This window comes from Blastomyces gilchristii, assembly GCF_000003855.2.
Source record: "Blastomyces gilchristii SLH14081 genomic scaffold supercont1.12, whole genome shotgun sequence".
Classification (NCBI taxonomy): domain Eukaryota; kingdom Fungi; phylum Ascomycota; class Eurotiomycetes; order Onygenales; family Ajellomycetaceae; genus Blastomyces; species Blastomyces gilchristii.
Genome location: NW_003101671.1, coordinates 245,746 through 266,725, shown reverse-complemented (window position 1 = coordinate 266,725; position 20,980 = coordinate 245,746). Strand labels below are relative to the sequence as shown.

Here is a 20,980-nt window from a genome sequence, read left to right as displayed (position 1 = left end):
TATCTTCATAAATAATGTCTGACTGCTGCTGAGCTTCTTATGAGCATTCTCATAACTTCTCTAATTACTTTTTATCAGCTGATAAAGCAGGGATGCTGCTGCTCATAATTACATCTTCACTTCTCTCAGCCTCATCATCACACCCGATCTTCAGGCCAGTGACTCATCTCATGCCTCTCTCAGACCAGTCTCTGACTTCAAGCAGCACAGTTTCTTTCTTTGCTGTAAGTCTTCTCACAAGTAATTTCTTACAGATTCTAGCTGATAGTTCTTGTAAAGCTTTCAGTGTTATCAGTGTCTTCTGCAGTCTCACAGGCCTATGATCATCTTTTCCCTGCTCACACAATCTCTGACTAGACATATGTGAATATGCCTAGATTCTCTATCAATGATTCTCATGTCACAGCATATTTCTGCAATTTCATTATCAATGAGAGATAAGTCTCTGAGTATCTGCAAAATCTGAGTAATCAAGACAATGCAAATATCATGAATTTATAACAGAAGTTGATCTGAGCAGATGAGCTCTCTCTTCACATCTCAATTGTTTTCAGACTGAATATCTCAGTACAACTGAGAGAGTAGACACAGCTTTATAAGAAATATCTAATCATACATATAGACAGTCAGTTCTCAAGACTCTGTCACAACTGTATATACTCTGGTGTCTGACTTCTCTGAAGTCTGTACATTTCTGATAGTCTTTATATCAAATGTAATAATTATCTGTACTGCAGATATAATACTCTCTGCTCTTTTGAAGAAAAAAATTAATAGTTGTAAAGAGATTGAGTGTCACAGATAATAAGAATGTGAATTTGAGTTTTCTTTGTTTTTTCTTTATTAATCTCTAAATTGTGTTCACAGTTCTGTTTATTTTCTTATTTTTTAACTTTAATAAGAATATGATTTCTTCTTCTCTTATATACACTGCAGACTGTTCATCTCAGTAGAAACTCATTATTTTATAGACTAGAATTTATAAATGACAGTGTTAATATCTTTATTATAATCAGATTCTTAGTAAAGACTGCATCATTCTGACTTATCAGAATTTACAGTATGAAAGTCATGTCTCAGTTTCTACAGATATCTTATCTACTCAGATGATTCTTAAGTGAACTCATTCATCTTATCAGAATACTCTTATCACTGAATCTTGAATCAGAGCTTGTAACCTCACTTCTCTGAGTCAATAATTTCTTTAATCTGATATTCTCTTTCACTCTCTAGTGCTTTATAAACAGAGTGATGAGTCATAGAATTCTCTTCTAAGAATTCCTTGTATTTACAGAGTAAAGAGATATGAAAAATATTGTATATCTGTAACTCAGATAACAGTTTTAATCTATAGAACTGTAAACTAACTTTCTTCATAATCTTACAAGACTCTGTCTGTAAGAGATTCAGCTTCTTATTAGATCTTTATATAATAATATTTTCTAAACTTAGCTAGACTCTATCATCTTTCTTGAAACTCTTTATAATATACTTGAAGTTATAGTATCTCTTCTGATACTCTTGAGTCTTTCTCAAGAATTCACAGACTTTCTCTCAGATCTTCTGAATTCTCTCAGCCTGTTTACAAGTATTATCACACTCTATAGTATACTCTCACAGATTCATCAAGATTATCTGCAGATGAGTCTCAGTGAGCATCTTAAAGAGAGTTTTATCTGTGCTGATATACTTTAAGTTGTTATACACAAACTTTATAAGTAATAATCAATACACTTAGTTATTCTGATTGTAATTGACAAAGCACTGCAGATACTATTTTAATATACTTATTAGATATTCTATCTGATCATCTGTCTGTTGATAAAAAGTTATACTTAGATCTCACAAGATCTTCAGTATAGTTATCAAATCAGATCAGAACTCTTCTATGAAGATTGATTCTCTATCTGAGACAATGTTCACAGATAATTCATGCAACTGAATCACATTATGAATAAAGATGTAAGTCAAATCCTTTGACTTCAAGTTCTTGTGAGTGAGTATAAAGTGTGTTATCTTGATAAAGTAATTCACTATCATCAGCACACTGTCAAAGCAGGTATTATATATGTTCTTACTTTCTGAGAGACTTACAAGAGTATTTATTTCTAGCTGTTCTCAAGATTTCTGCAGAATGAGTAGAGGAGTAAGTTCTTTATATAATCTAAATCACACTATCTGTGAATTCTGATAAATAGTACAAGAATTCACTATCTTCTTCATAAGTTCTTATATCTTCAGTCAGAAGTATTTTCTTATAAGTAACTCATGAGTTCTAGTATCTGTAAAATGACTTACTAGAGAAGAGTCATAATATCTTTTAATGAGTTCTATATATAGAAACTTATTTACAGATATATAAATTCAGTTCTCTCTTTGTAAGAGATTATTTAAGTCTCTTCAATTCTTTATTTCTGCAGAATTAATTTCTGCTGTGAGCAGTTTCTGAATATACTGAGTATATTCATTCTTCAGTTGCAGTTCAGATAATCTGAATAGAAGATCTTATAAAGACTTATACTCTGTTTCTTCTTACATCAGGTCTTTCACAGTGCTTCTCAAAGTCTGTAAATTCTTCAGATTATAGATACTCTCTTCAAGAATTCTCACAGAGATTCTCAGAGTGTTGACTCTCAGTGTTATAGAAAGTAGTTATATAGACTTCTTCTCTCTCTTCTCTTTCTTCTCTTATAGAGAATTAAGAGACTCTTCAGTCAATCTCTTTATAACACTCAGTCTGAGTATCTTATGAAGCTTTTCTGTCTTCTCTAATCTCTCTGTATCTGTCACTCTGATCTTCTTAATATAGTCTCATCTGTAAGAGAGTTCATCTGCTGAGTTCTTAGTTCTCTTGATATATTCTATCTTGAATCAGAACTCACTCAGTCTCTGAGCTCAGTAAACCTGTTATTATAAGAGTTTCTTAATTAAAATAAACTGTTATAAGCTGTTATAATCAGTTCTAACAGTAATCACTGTTACAAGGCTCTCAAAGTAGTGATATCAGTGATAGAAGAATTTCACTATTATAAGAAGCATCTGATTATGAATATTATAGTTAATCTCTGTAAGTTATATCTTTCATAAGAAAAAGATCACTGAAACTCAGTTCTCATTTAACTGTAGTTATGAGACTATTTCTGAAATTATAAAGAAAAAGACATCTGTCTTCAATCTGATTAAGAGTAAGAAATCAAAGTGAAACAGTATTACTGTGTCTGCAAATGTCTATTTTAATCTTATAAAGATCTCATAAGCTTCTGAGATAAGAAAGTTCTTACAGTTCTCTCTTCTTAATAATCTTTTCATTCTCTGTTCACAGAATGACTTCTTCTTATTTTCATTCTTCAGTATGTCTGTAAGAGTTAAGAAGATTCTCATGAACACAAAGATAAATCATCTATAGAAATTCACAAAGCTCAGAAAGATCTGAATCTCATGAATACTAGTTAGCTTCAGTCATGATAGAATAGTCTCAATCTGTGAAGATTTCATCTGAATATCATCTGCAGTGATTACATATTCTAGGAAATTAATTCAGTGAGTACTGAAGTTATACTTTATAAGCTTAATATACAGTTCTGTCTCATCTAAGACCTTTAACATACTTTGTATATACTCAGTGTGTTCTTTCTTCTTTATAGAGTACATCATCACATCATTCAGATATATTATTATGAAGACATTTAGATATACATAAAGTGTTTTATTAATAAAAGACTGAAATGCTGTAGAGATATTAGTCAGATCAAAAAACATTACTAGATATTTAAATAATCTCAGTGCAGTTCTAAAGACAGTCTTTTATTCATTCTTAGATTGTATTCACAGCTGTGTATATACATTGATCATATTCAGTTGTATGAATATGACAGCTTCTGTAAGACAGTTAATTACATTCTTAATTAGAGACAGAAAATAGCAGTGCTTTATTATCTTGAAGTTCAGATTATAATAGTCTACATATAATCTGAGATCTTTATTCTTCTTCTTTACAAACATCACAGAGGCTTCTGCAGAGACCTGTAAAGATCAGATAAAGTCATTCTTCAGATTCTTCTTCATATAGATCTGTAAGATCTCTGTCTCATGATGAAAGAGCTTATAGATTGATTTTCAGAAGAGTTTCTGCTCTTCTATTAAATCTATTATCAGATTCTTCTCACAGTGAGAGAGAAGCTCAGCTGTCTTTGCTGAGCTGAATATCTCTGTGAGATCTCAGTATTTCTCTGATATCTGAAGCTCAGTGTTCATAACTGCAAGATTCTCAGACACTTATAAAGTTATTATATAGATGAGCTTGTCTTCTCTAATTAACTCTGCAGTATCAACTGATTCTATCTCTGTGAGTAAGTCTGTTAACACTGATTGAAAGTATAAACCTGACTCACAGACAGCTATGTACAGATTGTGTCTTTAAAGTCATACAAATCTTAAATATATGTTATCTATAATGTCTGTGATAATCACAGTTTCTACAAATCTTCTTCAGATTTCAGAGAGATCTTATAATTCAAAGATGATTCTTACAAGTCTCTCAGCTCTCAGATCTGAGTTCTCACACTCTGCTTATTATAAGAGCAGATTCTCAGTCTTTATCTTTCAACTCATTCACTTCATGAGCTTTAGAGACATCACAGTGACCTGAGATTCTGAGTTTATCAATACTTTTCATACTTGTGAGATAGCAGTACTGCAGTGCAGTCTCTCTCTGTGAGTAAGTATTTTCATTGAGAGAGTAACAGATTCAGATGTCAGCTTCAAGATTCTTAAGAAGACTGTTGCTGACTCTGTTCATAACTTCTCAAATTTCTATTTTGATTTATTCAGACAGTTTGTATGAAGATATTCTAATTTAGAACAGATAAAGCAGAGTCTCTTTTTCTTAATCTCTCTATTATACACTCTGTTCATAGAAGCTTATGAAGCTCTCTCTCTCTACTCAGCAGTCAGACACAAATCTCTCTGTGTCTTATTATCTTTTTCTGACAAACCTGTTCTCTGTTATTCTGACCCTTGCAGAGTCAGTCAATGATTTACTCTTTATAAGTCTGTGACTCTCACAGTGATCTGTAAGCAGTGAATGAGAGTTATCAGTTTCTTCAGAGTTAAGAGCTTAGAGTCTTACTCAATGAGCTTATTCTATATATCTTTATTCAGTCTCTTTATAAATATCATCATTCAGATCTTATTTCAGAGCTCTGTTTTCACAGATCTCAATTCACATCATAATTCTATGAAGTGTTGTGAGTAGTCTTTATCAGATTTCTCATCTCTTTTTCTAATATTAATGATTATAGTTCAGGTGTTCTCTGTTCAGCTTATAAAGTCTCTCAACTTATTCTTCAGATAGATCTTGAGAACAGATCAGTGAGATCTCTCATAATTATTCTCTAGATAATTCAGTCAGTTCTTGACTTCAGTGTAATAGAGATCTGTTATTACATAGATGACAGCTTCTTCATCTTTCATATCACACAGCTGAGTGTGTGAGTCAATTTCAAATACAAACTTGTAAAAGCTTTTATAGATTGTGGTTTAATAAGTGATCTTAAGTGATCACAGCTTAAGAAAGTTTCTTTTCAGTTTGTGAGTGTCTCTGAAGATTATATCTAGAGACTCAGTTCAAGAGTGTTTGCAGACAGTAAGTATTTCTTATAGAAAAATAGCTTAGTTCTGCAGAAGATGCTTAAGAATGTTCTTTATTAAGATTGATTCATTCATGAGTTTGAAGAATTTCTCTGTCACAGATACAGAGAATGATGTCTTATAAGTGATTAATAAGTTCTCTGAGACTTCTTTTACAGAGATTATTCATAATTCAAGTGACTGCTTCTGAGTATCTGCAGTAGAGTTTACAGAGATTGAAGTATATAAGTTTCTAGTTCTTTCAGTTATAATGAGCAGTTGCTGACTGACTGAGCTTGAAATGTAAGAATAAGTGCTTACAGACAATTATTCAGATGTTTACAGCTTGATATGATAAGTACTGTTAACTACTAGAAGTATTCACAGTAGAAAGATAAAATGTAGAGATCAAATATATAATAGTATTCAAGCTGAGTTGTGAATAGTATTTGTGAACTTCAGTCTATATAGTTGTGTGTAGCCAAGGGCCGCTAGCCCTATTAGTTACGCGAGAGATAGGAATAGAGATAAAGAATCCGTGAGAAGCGGGATTTCTTACATTTCCATCAATTAACTCTGGAAATGAACTGGATTGAAATAGATTTCTTGATTGAAATGAAAATGATTCTTCAAAGAAAATGCCTTCTCAACTTTACAGACTATGCTCTCTGATTAAAAATCAATTTTCTTCTTTAAATGTTGAAAAAGTGAATCATGAGAAGTTATCTCTCTGGAGAGAAAAGCTTGAATCTCTTATAGACTTACAAATAAGTGAACTATCAAAAGAGAAAGAATATGAACAGCATTTGAAGAGAATTTCTACAATCAATATAAAAGACTCTATTCTGATTTATTCAGATGGCTCAAAGAATGAAAATCTGAATAGATTAGATACAGGTATTGCTTATACTGAAGATAATATCAATTTTATCTCAGATTTCTGAAATCTAGGCTGTGAATCTGAAGTCTTTGATGCTGAACTATTTGCAATAGTGAAAGCTTTCAAACTCATAGAAATAAAATCTTATAAAAGAGGAAATAGTTTGAAAGAGGCATGAATATTCTCTGATAGTTAAGCTGCTTTAAAAAGACTTAGAAATAGTCAGATTCATAATGATCAAATGAATCTTGAACTGATCTTAAACTCTGTTTTGAAAATTCAAAAGAGAAGAACATCAAAGCTGATAATTCATTTACACTGAGTTCCTGCTCATATGAATATTCATGGCAATGAATTGGCTGATTCAGCTGCAAAAAAGGGTGCAGAATTAAGCAGATCTATTCAAAAAGTTATGTCCTGGTCTTTTATAAAGAGAAAAATAAAAGAATCTTGTTTAGACAAGTGAAATGAAAGCTGGCAGAAACAAAAGAAGAGTATACATTATTCAAGATTTGAAACAAAACCCAAGTGGAAATCTTGTTCAATTAAATGTAAAAAGAAAATATTCTCATCTATAATACAGCTGAAACTAGGACATGACTATTTCAAATCTTATATACAAAGATTTGATGATAGATTTGACTCAATAGAATGCTCATTCTGCAATGTAAATGAGAATTCTGAGCATATTGTAATGCACTGTGCATTATACAATAGTCTCAGAGTCAGATTGAAAGAGAAGTATGATCTAAATTAATTAAATATGAGATTCTTATTCTCAACTGAGACAGGAATTAAATATTTAATAGACTTTCTATCAGAAACTCAAGCAGCTACAAGAAAATGACTAAATTCAGAATTATCTGAATATGAAGAGGAGGAAATCAATCAGATATAGTCTGTTAAAACAGCTATATACTATCTTTTAATAATTTGTTTTGTTACAGTCTTTCTTTACTTTATCTTTTTCTTTCAATTTCTTTCTATCTATCTATTTAATGTGTCTATCTTTAAGACTGTGTTTCTTTCTATCTATCTATTTAATGTGTCTATCTTTAAGACTGTGTTCTCTTTTCCTTTGTCATGATATTGTCAAATGGTTTCAAAGTATCAGAAGATGTTAAAACACTGCAATTTGTAAACAGTTTTTGTATTCTGAGCTGAAATTTTCTGATTTTGCATATCTGAAATTGATGAATGTATAATAGTTAACTTTACAGATATAGGAAAAACTCTGAGAACTAAAAGTTCTCAGGTAGATGTCATAGTCTCTGACTGCATACATCTATAATTGAAGAATAATAATAATAATAATAATAATAATTATGAAGAATGAATTTGCTTCACTTTTCATCTCTCTCAGATAGAATTGTTATGTTTAGTAAAGATTCTACTGCTGACTTTCAGAGATTCTTATTCTGAATAAGGAATTCAGCACTGAATTCAGACATTGTAGTCAGAATGATGAAGTTTTCAAAGAATGATAACTTAATTAAAGCTATAACTGATTTTTGAACTTCAATATCAGTCATCAACTGAGAAAAGAACTGCTGATTAATTTCATTTCTAATTCTGAAAATGAGATTTGAGTTTAGCTTGTTTCTTTGCAGAATATCCTGATTTGAGACTTTGAGAATAAGTCTTCTATTTCTGAAGATTTGAAAGTTTTTCTCTTTTTATATTTTCTTTTTCACTTTTCTATGAATAGAGGTATGAACAGTATTCTTCTCAGTTTTCTCAGAATTTTGAGCAGATTTTGAGATAGCAGGTTTAGAGACAGCAGATTCAGCTGCTTGAGCATATGTTTTCTTCTGATTCAAAGAAGAAGAAGAAGTAGAAAAAAAAGAAGAAGAGTAAGATGAAGAGTCAGTGATTATATAAGAAATTTTCAATGTTTTTTGAACTGTGTTTGAGATTTCAAGTTTGAACTTGATTATCTTCTGTAGTTGTCTAGCCTGAGTATAAAGAATTAACAGAACTTCTTTATTCATCTCACTCAGACACTGCTTTTCAAGAATCTTGCTTACTTTTTCAAGTTTCTGTATTTCAAGAACTTGTTGTTTCTCTATTTCTTCTTTCTTTCTTCTCTTCAGAATTTCAATCTCAGAAATAGCATTTGAGAAAACATCTTTTTTCACATCAACTGAGTGTATTTTTGAACTCATTATTCTCACTTAATGAAAAGTTGATCACACTGTTTCAATTGAGATATTTCTAAGTCTGTTTTTAATTGAAAAGTTGATCAGACTGTTTCAAAAGAAGAATAAAAGACTTTTGTGTATAAAACACCTAATTTTTTTCACACTAGTTCAGTAACTAGATTAGATTTTTGAAGAGAATCTAATAAACTAAAATTGATTTTTAAGATAAATCAATAAAATCTTTACAATCTCTTTCTTGAGATACAGTGAGAAAGAGTATGATATCAATTGATAATAAATCAGATAATATGACAGTTTTTGAGAGAAAAACTAACAAAAAATAAATCAATTTTTTATAGAGAAATTGATTAAAACTATTCAATTTTATTCTAAATTATTCAATTCTTCTCACACAACAAGTATACAACTCAAATCAGTTAATAAAGAGTATAAAAAAGAATTAAGTATTAATGAAAGCTCTTCAGTTACTGAAAAAGTAATTCTTACTTAAAAGAATATGAAATTATGATAGAAAACAGCTCTGTTTTTTATTCTTTGTAAGAATATTGTATAAAACTCAGAGAAAAACACCTTACTTTTTCAAGAGAAGTAAAAAACTATTTCTAAGATCTTTTTTTTTTTGCATTAACTGCTGCAGAAGAATGAAATAGAAACTGCTAAGATATACACTACTATATACTCTCTATCAAGACTTTCTCTCTTCAGAGTCTTGATATTATAGAGAATATAAGTCTGTTTCTATATAATAATATAAATATTGTCAGTGAGATGTAGAGAAACTGATTATTTATATCTTAAAATAGAAGACTTTGTCAATGATTATATTAATATAGAGTTAATTCTTAAATTCAATAGAAATCTAGTGTTGCTGTTCTCAATCTCTTGCAGAATCTATTAAATATTGAGATATTAAAGCTAGATTTAATATATCTCACTGTACAGAGATCAAAGGCTCAGTCAGATCTTGAGATATACTGATTTTATAGTTATTAATATGCTGTTGACTTGTTGTCTACTGATTATGTATTAAATGCTGTTGCTGAGGTATCTTTTTGTATTATTCTGCTGAGAATGAGCCAGATTGAGAGAGGTAGTACAAGGGTGAGACTTGGTGTTGAAGTCTAGATACACTGATGACAGACTGTGGAGATTGCACTTCAGAAGAGTCTGTTGATTATGTGCTTGATATTATCACTGAGGTATCTTTTTGTATTTTTCTGCCAGGGATGGGCCAGTTTGGGAAGGGCGGTACAAGGGTGAGACTTGGTGTTGGTGTTTTGAAACATCAAAGATGGACAGGGTTTTCGCAGAGGTCACTCCTCGGATATCTTCACAACTACAGGTCAGGGATCTTCCAAAATTGAGAAGATTGGTGCATATGACTAGGTCTCTTCACCTTACAATTTGTATGGCACTTTGGCCCGGGGTTGTGGTGTGATAGGGGAGAACAGGGGATAATCCCACACAGGAGTTTCGAACAACGTCCGGTTCACATTTGGCTGGATAACTCCACCACCACACAGGGTATGCAGTCGGCAATGGGGTCAGAATGCTCGTATGATCGAGGGCTTTTCGATGAATCTATCGGCGGGTTCTTATTCGAAAAATCGAGCGAGTTCGTGGTGGAGCGGTTTCTGATGAAAATTACTCTTTCTTTCTTAATTATTTATCATCAATTCTACAATCAATTTAAAATCAATTTAAAATCAATTTAATACTGAAATTATTCTTGAATTTAATAATAAAGTAAGTATTTATATAATTTATACTGAATTAATTATCAACTGATTTTCAATCAATTATTAATTATTTAAATATATAGATTAAATTTATTTTTATTACTATAATCAATTCAGAATTAATTCAGAATTAATTTAAAATCAATTTAAAATCAATTATTAAATATTTTTATCTTGATATATTTTAAAATTCTGTAAAATATCTCTTTATATTCTATATGAATTTATCTATTCATTTAATTAATTATGAATTAACTATACATGCTTTGATTGATTAATGAGCTGAATGAATAAGACTATAAGTGAATTGAAAGATTGAAAGTCAATTATCAACTGATTATTACTGTATTGTGCAAGGTCAGGGTCATGATTATGTAACAAGGTCAAGTGGCACACTTAGTGAGGTCAAGTTTTCTGTATACACCCTGTAACACCTGGGCCAACACACAGCTGCTCTTATTAAGCACACTTCTATTTTTAGCCTCATTTGACTTCAACGTCCCAGACTAGACTAACAACAGAAGCAATATGAGAGTAGTCCTCTATTAGAACTCATCATTTGAGGCCATGTTGCGGTCTTGTAAATAAGCGACTATTGTCCATTTGTTGACACAAAACCGCCTGTTATAACTTACTTGTTCTTGCTGAAGTATCCTTCATACGATCAACCCGCCCTGTCTTCTTTACGATCTCCACCGCAAGCGCTTGCTGAGGCTCAAGCTGCAAGGGGGTACAGCAAAACCGCAAGATCTGTGTTCTTAATTGTTTCGTGCTCACTATTGTTCTCTATTTATATAAGTTAGACCCCTTCATATCTATATGTTCTATGACCGAGTTGCTCACTTTCGTGTAGCAACTCAATAAATTCCTTGCTCAGCAGCTACCAGTTTGTTCAAATGGATTCTTCTTTTCCACATCTGGCGCCCCCGAATGATGACGCTCCAAATGGCCTGTCAAATGGACGTCTTATAGTACAGCAATATGCCAAGAATCCTTCGTCCAACGATCCTGGATTGCAAAACATTTCCCCACCGGCAAACTTTCAAAATCACAGGTTGGATCAAGCAATGTCGCCCTCCACTATTAGACGAGAAACCCCTCGTATTACTCAGTCATCCCCTGGGAATCCCCGCTCGGCAGCAAATCCCAATCCCCAAACTCGTTCTGCGACATCTACGTTCCCCACGTTTTCAGTATCTTCTCGGGACGAGCACCTTGAAACCACAACGTCTGTAGAAACACGTTCATTACCTTCGCCAGACATTACTGACACGACGATTGATGATGCATATGTTTCCTTTATTCTCTATTGTAACCGATGTGTACCCCCCGGAACTAATACCACTGAATTACGGAAGATATTTCGTATGCCGCCACGAAGCGAGGGTAAAAGCTTTTGTATATTTACACTGTGGCAGCTTATTCAAAAGCTTGACCGCAAAGAACTGAAGACATGGATCCAGCTGGCAATTGAACTAGGAGTCGAACCGCCATCAGTTGAGAAGAAACAAAGTACCCAAAAAGTCCAACAGTACGCTGTGCGGCTAAAGGTACGTTAGTCTGCTCTTCACATCTAACTCAGCCACTACCCACTACATAGTCTAACACTGTTCAGCGATGGATGCGTGCTATGCATGTGGATGCCTTTTTTGAATACTGTCTGGGACATGAACATCTATACTATACCCAGCTAACCTCTTCAACCGAGCCCAACGCGGAAAGTCGTGACGGTGTACCGCGAGAAGAAGATCTGGCTCTAAGAGCGCTTTTTCCTGAATGGAAGCCTAAAAAGGGTCGAAAAAGAGCGGAGGCTGTGGAATTGGATGATGCAAAGTCTTCTAAGCGACCTCATCTGAACATACCATCCGTTGGGTTGGAAAGTAGCGGATTGAATTACAACCCGGAGACATTTCCTCACTCAGGATTCCAACAGTCTGCAATCCCTTGGAGCGCCTTTCCAGACCATTTAGAACAGCATGACCCCTTTGGGCCTCATTCTGCCCTCCCGGAACGACTCAGGCAGATAATCCGCTCAATCATCACCCACTTGGCCCTCGGGAACTGACTCGCGCTGGCGTGTACCGGTGCGAGAAATCTCTCCAGCACTACAATATCCCCAGTCAGCGATTATTCCTCGGTACCGTGATGCATCAGAGATTCCTATGTCAATCGAACCTCGGTCCGCCGTAAGTCCATCCTCGATTGACAGAGTCGGTAGCAGACGACGTCGTGGGCCTGCGATTTCCTCCGCATGGTCCGTCGCTGGCAACCTAAACAATGGTAAGACCAGAGGTCGTCCGGGGGCCAGTCGAATAACCCAAAATGGACCATTTTCAACTTTCTCGGTGCAGCCAAAAGATAAACACACTGAATCGTTACGTACCGATCCAGAACGCACGGAACAGAATCATCAGGGGTTAATCGAAAGGAACAGAACGAATAGTACGCTTACCGGAGATAGTGAATCGCCCGCCTTGGCCCCTTCCTTCCAACCCCACAGCAGACCGACCAGACTGCAATTACAAGTGCCTCAGCACTTAGGAGCGCCTGTACGACTAGCTACTCCGCCAACGGTTCTAGTGAGTGGAGAAAACGGAAGATCTTCCGTCACAGCCGGCGAACATGTACGTCAAGATTTGAGCGAAATTGAGAGAAGCCAGCAAATTACTCATAATCGGCCCTTATCTCCTGCATATGGGCAACGGCAATCATCATCCGAAGTGGACTTCACACTCCATGATGTGGTTCAAGCCTTTTCGGTTCACGTACACCAAGGGACGCTTTTAAACCGGGACGTCCCCCTTAGTCGTAAAGAATCGAAAACCATCGCCGAAACGGTGCTTAGACATGTGTTGACTGTGTGCAGCTCCGGCCTCCCGAGCAATGTGAAGAAAATCTACTGCGCAACGTGCCTTGGAGTTGGCTATAAACTAGGGTTGGGAGGCTACCCCCCAGGACAACTTACTATTACAGCATACGCCGACAATACCAATAAGACACAGCTCGGGACTTCGTCCACATTGGCGTCACCCTGGGCAGGGAGCTACTTGGCCTCTGATCTATTCGGCGGGTTTAAGTATATTCTTAGTTATGGCCTCACCGTTTCAACTGGGCTTACGACACACACGACCATTCCAGGCGGCCAGAATGAGGAGCTACCACTTGCCCCTACAGTAATGACTCTTTTGGCTGATGACTATCAATCGGATGATGATATAATCAATGAACCTGCTACTGAAGCAATATGGAAACAGCGATATTTGAATCTGCGGAAACAACACCGAAAGAAGGACCTGGCTCTTACCAACTACAAGAAGAAGATCCTTGAGGCTGTGATGGAAGGTATATAAACTTGCAGACCTTCTTCTAACGGAACCCGCTATCTACCTGTATATGCCCATTCCGGCTAAATGTCTAATCTATTATTGATATTTGGTGGGTCTACTCACAGACCAACTATCGAGCGAGCATTATGCTGGTTAAGTTGCTCATTTTACTATATACCCCGATTCGCGTTTCGGTTGTTTTCCTCTTTTCTTTTCATTCTTTTGTCTTCATGAAGATTTTCTCTACATTTTCTACATCGTTATGTACCATTTATGCCAAGGGCTAAATTTGATATATACCCCTTCTTGTTCTAGCAATCTATTCTAGACGTTTGCTTATATGCTTGTGGAGCATTTGTATACCTGCTATATATCCCATGGTCTATACCCGCCGATGAGTTCATCTATATTTGTATCGATGAAATTTTGTTCCTGCTGGGCTTTGCCTTTCTCCGTTGTTTTCTGGATGCGCAAAGTATTATACGCTATTGCTTTGACATGCCTACAATTCCCTTTGGCCGCTGGTCACAATTATACGAAGTGAAAGGATCGGAAGCCTGCATTTTCAAGATATTGGGCAGTTTGGGAATGCACAATTTTGGCATGGTTTTACACCTGTAGTTTAATTCTCCACACGGGCTATGAATCCCTACTTGAGCGTAATTCTATGCCTAAAAATCATCTCTGTCAATTTCCATGAATTATTCCATCCCTTTCACGACGAAATATTTCATTCCCTATTCCGGATTTCCTTTCAACGTGGCTTCCAGTGCAGACCAAAAATACGCCTTCTTTGTTGCTTGTCACCACCAGGTGCTTTCGACATAATCACAGCGCTATGGGAAAGGAACATCACCCCCCCATTTTTCACAATTTGGCCAAACCTCTTAGGGGTCTTCTCACAGGCAAAGGTATCCCTTATCCACCAATCGCAGCACATTCATTAACCCCCACTCTATTCCTCGTCGGTTCCGTCCAGTATCCCCAAAACCTCCTTCTCGGCACCATTAATATCGTACTCTCTGCTTTCATCCTCAGGGGTTCACATTCTCCCCTAAACCACCTGAAACACGCTGCTTACATGCGGTATTGATGGCACAAAATTGGCTATACAACTCTCGATCCTCTCGGTCCAGATTCCCTCCGACACCTCCGGAACCCTCAGACAAAAGCGGGTCGTTCCCGGATGTCACCATTGCTTTCTCAGTCTCTTCAAAGGTATTATCACCACTATCCCCCTTTTTGACATGTGCATTGCTATCAGTGCTCTCATGAGTGTAATCAGCACTGCCAACCAACTTTTCACTCTTGGTTTTCTTAGGGGTGCCATTGGCTTGGCCCATGGTCTTGCGCTTGCGGGTGGACGGGGTCTTGGTGCCAGTGGTGCTATTTCCTTTGGTTGGAGTTTTTGGGGTCGACTTTTTGGGGGTGGTTCTATTGAAGTTGGGTTCCTGTGGAGAAGGAGTATCTGGTCCTGCAGCTGGACCGCCGTTCGGGTTGATGCCATTGGCTTTCATTAAGCGCTCGTAGCGCTTGGCTCTGTTAGATGATGGTCAGCGCCATTCCAGGCTAAATTGTGACCGGGCATGCAGGACTGGGTTTGGTGATGTGAGGCTAAATGCGAATCCATGCATCGACAGGGGACGTGCATCGAATAGCATGTCATGGGCACATTTATAATATGACTTCACTGTGCACGTTCTCAAGTATGACTTACGCTGCGCCCTTACTGACGATGTTGCATTCGCGAGCCACCTGATCGAAATCCACCTAATGTATTACCATCATTAGCATGTTCTAACTGTTGCTATGAGGCCGGCAAATAGTGTGTGGTCGTGGAAAGAAACGAAACATATTGAGTAAATTGAGGATTACCTTGCCGTTGCTCGAATACTTGACACATTTCAGCAAGAAGTTAAGCTGCTCATCACTCCCGGCGGGCATTTTCTAGGCTATTGGTTTTCTGGGAAATGATAGAGTGAAGCCTAAAAACGAATAATTGGAGCTCAATTGAGGAGGGATCTGAAGTTTGAGCTAACTGTTCTACAAGAAAGTCAGGGATGAGTGTTAGTTTGCCAAACATGGCTTTGTCAGGGACAGATGTTGGCACCAGAACTGAAAGCATACTGTTGAAAGTTCACTGAGCAACTGTTTCTAATCTGAGCAATAGAACCCAAGAATCTGTTTGCTGAGTACAAGGAGATGTACGAAGATGACTTGATGAGTGCTTTGTTAACAAACCGTGAATGAGAGGAAGACTTAAAAGTGAGAGATATTTAATATCTAGATTCAAGCTTGACCGGCGTGAAGGGATGCTGCATCAAAGAAACCCTTCTTGAGATGTAGAAGAAGATAGAGTACTAGAGTTGTATAATCAACTAAGAGAGGTGCTGACAGCGAACAACCCTGAGAAGTTGAAAAATAGGCAAAAATAACAACACTTCAGGTTCATTGGTGGCATTCATTCACCCATCCAGAACATGATGGACGAACACATAGAGTAAATTTTATAAAGGAAGACTAGACATTTGATAATCCCTCTACCAAATAATTTGCAGTAGATTAAACTTTTTGCACCAGATTAGTTGTCGAGGGGATCTAGAATGGTGGCTATCAGCCGGGGCAGAACACTAGTTCATCCCGAATTTAGATGATCTTTTATGGATTCCATTATGTCAAGAACGCATGTTTAGTACGCAAAGTCTTGTACTCTGAGAGCTACCCTAGCCACATAATCACCCGCCGCCCTCGTTGAGAAACTTCCGTGTATGAAAAAAGGATTGTAGAAGTATGAGATAACCCAGCCACTGCGAAGTCGGGGAGTAAAACATCAAGGTACAACATGAACTCGATAAAATGATCAGCACTTGAATAGGAGCAACCGATATCGAAGAAATGTATGGGCCAAGTAGGAAACAACGAACAAAGAAGAAAACGACCAGAGGAATGTCGAAGCCGCCCACCACTTCGCATAACCACTAAATGAAGGAAGAGCTCAAGGAACATAACGACAAAGATCCCTTTCCCCACGAAACCTAGTATCAGTGATGGGCCATGAATATACTGTACGTGATCTTGTTATCCATGACGCTTGTGAGAGAAGACCTGGTCAGCGTAAGTTATGCAGCCGTAAAAGTGAGGGCGATATGGTATACAAACTTTGCAACATGGTATTATCAGATCAGGCTTTGAGCTCAAGCAGTGGCCTCCATGGCGGTACTATTCGCTTCATTGTTGTCACCACTGGTGGCGGGTTTCACCGGTTTATCCTCTTCAAGGGCAGCAGCCTTTGGTTTACGCCCACGCTTTGCCCCAGGCTTTCTCCCTGGCTTCATCTTTTCTCCCTTGACATCTTCACCCCCCTCCTCAGAAGGTTCCTTCTTGGCTTTGATGGGCCCCGTAGATGTCTTTGCCCCCTTGCGAGGCGTAGTTGCACCCCCATTGGCAGAATTCGTGGAGCAGGTCAAGTGTTGTTGCAAATTGAATTGCTTTCGGATCTCACGGATGCGGTTTGCAACGGAGATGGGGTTTTTATATTTAAGTGCTTTCGCTACCGCGCTGACATCGATCTAAGAACATATTGAGTACATCTGAAGAGAACCCGCGGATTAGGTGATCTGGCATGGTAAGGGGGGCACACCCTAGCGGGAGTCTGAAGGTGCTTCAAGCACTCCATGATAAAAATAGCGTCAGTTTCTTTCTTCTTGGAATCCGCAACATCACCTGGGCCGTTGTTCGCATCCGCCATGCTGGGAGGGACCGGCGTTGAGCGCAATAATTGGTTGGGAGGAAGACGGTATGGGATGGTAACTAATGGCTTCCAAGGGACTAGCGTTAAGTGAGCAGAGGATGGAGGTTAGCAGGTATGATAGTAAAGAGCAAATGACAAGTTATTTGTAGAGGTGAGAGAAAAGGAAACGAAGGTGAGCATACTAAAAGAGAAGTTGAGAGCTCATTTCTAACTGAACAAAATATCCACAAAGCAAAATAACTACAAATGGAACTGAGGGGAACACTTCAATGTGTTGTTGCTGATAGTGAAGCGAACACCCTCCTTCAGCATCAATGAGTGAAAAGATGTCTTAGGTCAACACGCCCTGAATATTCTGACTTGAGCAATTAGAAGTACTGTACCATGGGCTCTATCGAATTTTGAAACATTTTGCAAATTAGTAAGATAGCGAATGGGTGTTTAGCGCTTCAGGGGTATAAGAGATAGACTGCTTTATGATGTGTACACTTTCGGACTGGATGCTGAGAGAGGATCAAAAAATAGATTGTCATCCGAAGTCGAAGCCAGGTTACCCAGCAGTTTTACGTACAGTACTAATAACCTCCCGACTTGCCACGGTGAGCTTACAGTCGACTCGATTCGGAAGACGCTGAGTACTTATCCCTCCTTACAAGAGACAGGGGGAAAAAAGAAAGGAAAAGCAAGGTAAAACAAGGAACGAAGGCGTACTGGTCAGAGACAAAATCTAAAAGAAATTTGCCCCATGTTCAAAAGGCCAAATGGCAAGGAGGGCAGGCTGGAGGATAAATTGGAAGTCTGCAGGGCGTGTTTGAGTGTCCGAGGCGAGGATGCGCGCTTGGCAATACAACAGGGAAATAAAATGCCAGTCGATACAACGAAGGGAGAAGGGAGAGGAGCTCCTGCAGCATAGAACCACATGCGCAATTTTGACATCACCTGGTTTCTATCTCCCACAATCCCCGAGTAAACGCACACGACCATAACCATCCTGTCTCCATTGCCCCAAGGATGCACTAGCTATCCGCACATAGCACCACTGTTTGCCACGGCCTTATTCCTGTTTCACAAATCCATTAAGTAGGGTGTGTGTCGCGTCCTCACACTTTTCCATATTGATTCGGCTCCAGTCTCTGACTGCTGATGGTGGGCTTTGAAACCTGATCGGTGGGTTACTGGTCGCAAAGGGGAGGGCGAGATCGGCCGGCGCAACCGTTGTCACAAAGTAGGGCAATTGTTCTGAGGGGGACGACGTCGCAATAATGTCCATTGGCAAGACCTTCGCGTGGGCTGGCTGAGCAGCCATGTCTGGTTCTGGTCCTAGTTCTTGTTTAACTGCCTGCTCCGTTTTTACGGTGGCTTCTATTTTGGCCTTGCTAAATTGTTGCTCTTTTCTCAATTGCGCTTTGTCGGATTTGTGTTTCTTGGGGCGCGGAGTGCGGTGAGTTGTGGTGATTCCTTCCATATGTTGGCGAAACCTAGAAAATCGCATTCGTGCTGCATGGCCGTTTGAAATTTCTAGTTGGGATGCCACGAGGTTCCAGTCGATCTGGCACACGATGTCAGGCAATCTGCTTGTAATTGCTTGTAATTGGAGATAGGAGTGAGGGCCGAACAAAGGGCCGAATAAACAGCATGCTTACCGATTTGAGATCGAGCTGCTTCAAGATTGTGTAGAGGAATTTGGCTGTGTGCCCATCCGCTGGCATCGTTTTGCTTCGCTTGAGGCTGGCCATGGTGCCGACTGAATGTAGCTGAATAGATGGCTGGAGACCGGGTGAATAATGGTCACAATTGATCGTTTGTCGCGTGGAACGGAATTTGAGATGCAATTGTTGAATTTTCGTCGAATCCCAAACGTGCAAATCACTGTGATTAAGAAGGTAAAAAGGGAATGAAGAGGATAGTCCACGGACAAAGTAGGAAGAGAATAGAGATGCTTCCAAGAACTAATTCAATCCTAGACATTCTTAATGACTTGTGTTCATTCAGTGAATGCAACAAAGACAGGTTCATAATTGCGAACAACCTTCGGCTGCCCGCTGTACTCATTAGACACTAGTACTGCAATATGCAAGGAAGACACTGAAATTTCAGACAACCACAGACGTAGGTGTAAGTATAATCCGGGCACCTTCCCTCACTTGCGGTAAAACAGCTGATTGGATAATACAAATCTGGATTTCTGTACGTTCTGTGACAAGCTAGATATTTGCATTGAACACATCAGAGAACCCAAAGCCTCGTGAAAGCGCGCAGACCGCATCATAATAATTCCAGTGTAGACATGGATATCATCCTAGAGATTTGGTAAAAAGCTAATGATATGAGTATTGTAAGATGTTATGGAATTTGGAACCAGCGCAGACTGACTGACCATCGGCCTCGGGGTATCAATGATAACTTCGAACCGCCTAGTACCAATTCCACAACCTCAACAAAATTTTGCGCTTATGGAAATTTGGGTAGTTTCACAACCTCTTAGCATCGCGTCATGACTTTGGAGGCGATGTTCGCTTGTCAAAGTTGAGCATCACGGACGCAAGGTTGGTAGCTACAACATTTTCCACTTCGTCCATTCTCGATGTTAAAGCCTTCTCAAGTTCGTCAGCCTTCGACCGCACGCTTCCAATTTCATCGATCCTGGACCTAAGAGAACTGATTTCCTGCGTCATTTGATCTCTTTCCGCAGTCATGTCGTTGATTAACGCTCTTCGTGCACTTTCTGCGGTACTAATATCGTTACGTACGGAGTTGAGCTCGGATGCCAGTTTGTTTGTTTTCTCGTGGATATTTGGAATCTCCTGCTGCACAGTGCTAGCATGCGGGTACATTTCCTGCATCGCTACCACCATCTGCCGAACAATTGGCTCAGTGGACAGATGGTTATAGCGTGTTTCAAGCGAATGGAGGGCTATTTGATGTGCCTCTACCACGCGTGACTGGTTCTCAACACGCTGGAGTCGACTGTCCACCTGTTGATTTAACCCGTTTATTGCTTGCCATAACCGTTCGAGTTCGGCGTTTACATGAGGCGTCCCAATACCCAATGCTTGACTGCTCGTTTCGTTTTGTGCACCCATTTGCTTTAATTTGCTTACTACCTCTTCTAAGCGAGCAATTCTCGATTCATATTTATCAAGTTCATCTGCTATGGCTTCATCCTTGGCATCTTGAATTTGCCGAAGGTTCTGAATCTGATTCCTCACCTCGACAGAGGCACTGACCGCAGGGGCTCCATTTGTGATTCGTTCGAAGTGGGATCGCATCAGAGACTCTGTTTTTTCACTTAACTCCTTGCATGTCTTCCCGTACTCTATAACCATGCGATCAAGGTTGTCAAGGCGTTTAGAAAAATCTTCCTCGTGAGCTTTTGTAGTCAGCTCTGCCGATTTGCGTTCATCCCTAAGTAATTTCAAATGGGAGTCTGTTTGCTGTTGCTGCAGGTCCCTTAGTTCAATGGACTTGGCTTGATTCGTAACCATAGATTCGAT

General features: G+C 38.2%; 6 protein-coding genes across 6 annotated transcripts; 2 read left to right on the top strand and 4 right to left on the bottom strand.

Moving 5' to 3' along the window:
• Positions 1-11,305: 11,305 nt before the first annotated feature.
• Positions 11,306-12,474, top strand: BDBG_17305 (uncharacterized protein; the record flags this gene model as incomplete). Its single annotated transcript, XM_031725058.1, has 2 exons — positions 11,306-11,959; positions 12,010-12,474. 2 exons carry the CDS (start codon positions 11,306-11,308, stop codon positions 12,472-12,474), a joined length of 1,119 nt encoding a protein of 372 aa, XP_031579170.1.
• A 97-nt stretch (positions 12,475-12,571) lies between these two features.
• On the top strand, positions 12,572-13,759 carry BDBG_17304 (uncharacterized protein; the record flags this gene model as incomplete). Its single annotated transcript, XM_031725057.1, has 1 exon — positions 12,572-13,759. One exon carries the CDS (start codon positions 12,572-12,574, stop codon positions 13,757-13,759), a length of 1,188 nt encoding a protein of 395 aa, XP_031579169.1.
• Positions 13,760-14,612: 853 nt separating this feature from the next.
• Positions 14,613-15,679, bottom strand: BDBG_05807 (uncharacterized protein; the record flags this gene model as incomplete). Its single annotated transcript, XM_002623587.2, has 3 exons — positions 14,613-15,274; positions 15,453-15,505; positions 15,611-15,679. The coding sequence occupies 3 exons, from the start codon at positions 15,677-15,679 to the stop codon at positions 14,770-14,772; spliced, it is 627 nt and encodes a 208-aa protein (XP_002623633.1). The 3' UTR covers positions 14,613-14,769.
• A 653-nt stretch (positions 15,680-16,332) lies between these two features.
• Positions 16,333-17,692, bottom strand: BDBG_05806 (uncharacterized protein). Its single transcript, XM_002623586.2, has 4 exons — positions 17,669-17,692; positions 17,376-17,563; positions 16,895-17,304; positions 16,333-16,840 (listed from the first exon to the last, which is right to left on the bottom strand). The coding sequence occupies exons 2-3, from the start codon at positions 17,481-17,483 to the stop codon at positions 16,930-16,932; spliced, it is 483 nt and encodes a 160-aa protein (XP_002623632.1). The 5' UTR covers positions 17,484-17,563; positions 17,669-17,692; the 3' UTR covers positions 16,333-16,840; positions 16,895-16,929.
• Positions 17,693-18,540: 848 nt separating this feature from the next.
• BDBG_05805 (uncharacterized protein) lies at positions 18,541-19,222 on the bottom strand (the record flags this gene model as incomplete). Its single annotated transcript, XM_002623585.1, has 2 exons — positions 18,541-19,035; positions 19,130-19,222. 2 exons carry the CDS (start codon positions 19,220-19,222, stop codon positions 18,541-18,543), a joined length of 588 nt encoding a protein of 195 aa, XP_002623631.1.
• A 756-nt stretch (positions 19,223-19,978) lies between these two features.
• Positions 19,979-20,971, bottom strand: BDBG_17303 (uncharacterized protein; the record flags this gene model as incomplete). Its single annotated transcript, XM_031725056.1, has 1 exon — positions 19,979-20,971. One exon carries the CDS (start codon positions 20,969-20,971, stop codon positions 19,979-19,981), a length of 993 nt encoding a protein of 330 aa, XP_031579168.1.
• Positions 20,972-20,980: the final 9 nt, after the last annotated feature.

Excerpts from the sequence above, each read along its gene's own strand:
- BDBG_05806 (XM_002623586.2), bottom strand. The coding sequence starts at position 17,483 with ATGGCGGATGCGAACAACGGCCCAGGTGATGTTGCGGATTCCAAGAAG. Across the intron at positions 17,305-17,375 it reads ACCTTCAGACTCCCGCTAGG|ATCGATGTCAGCGCGGTAGC; the intron begins GTGTGCCCCCCT and ends ATATGTTCTTAG.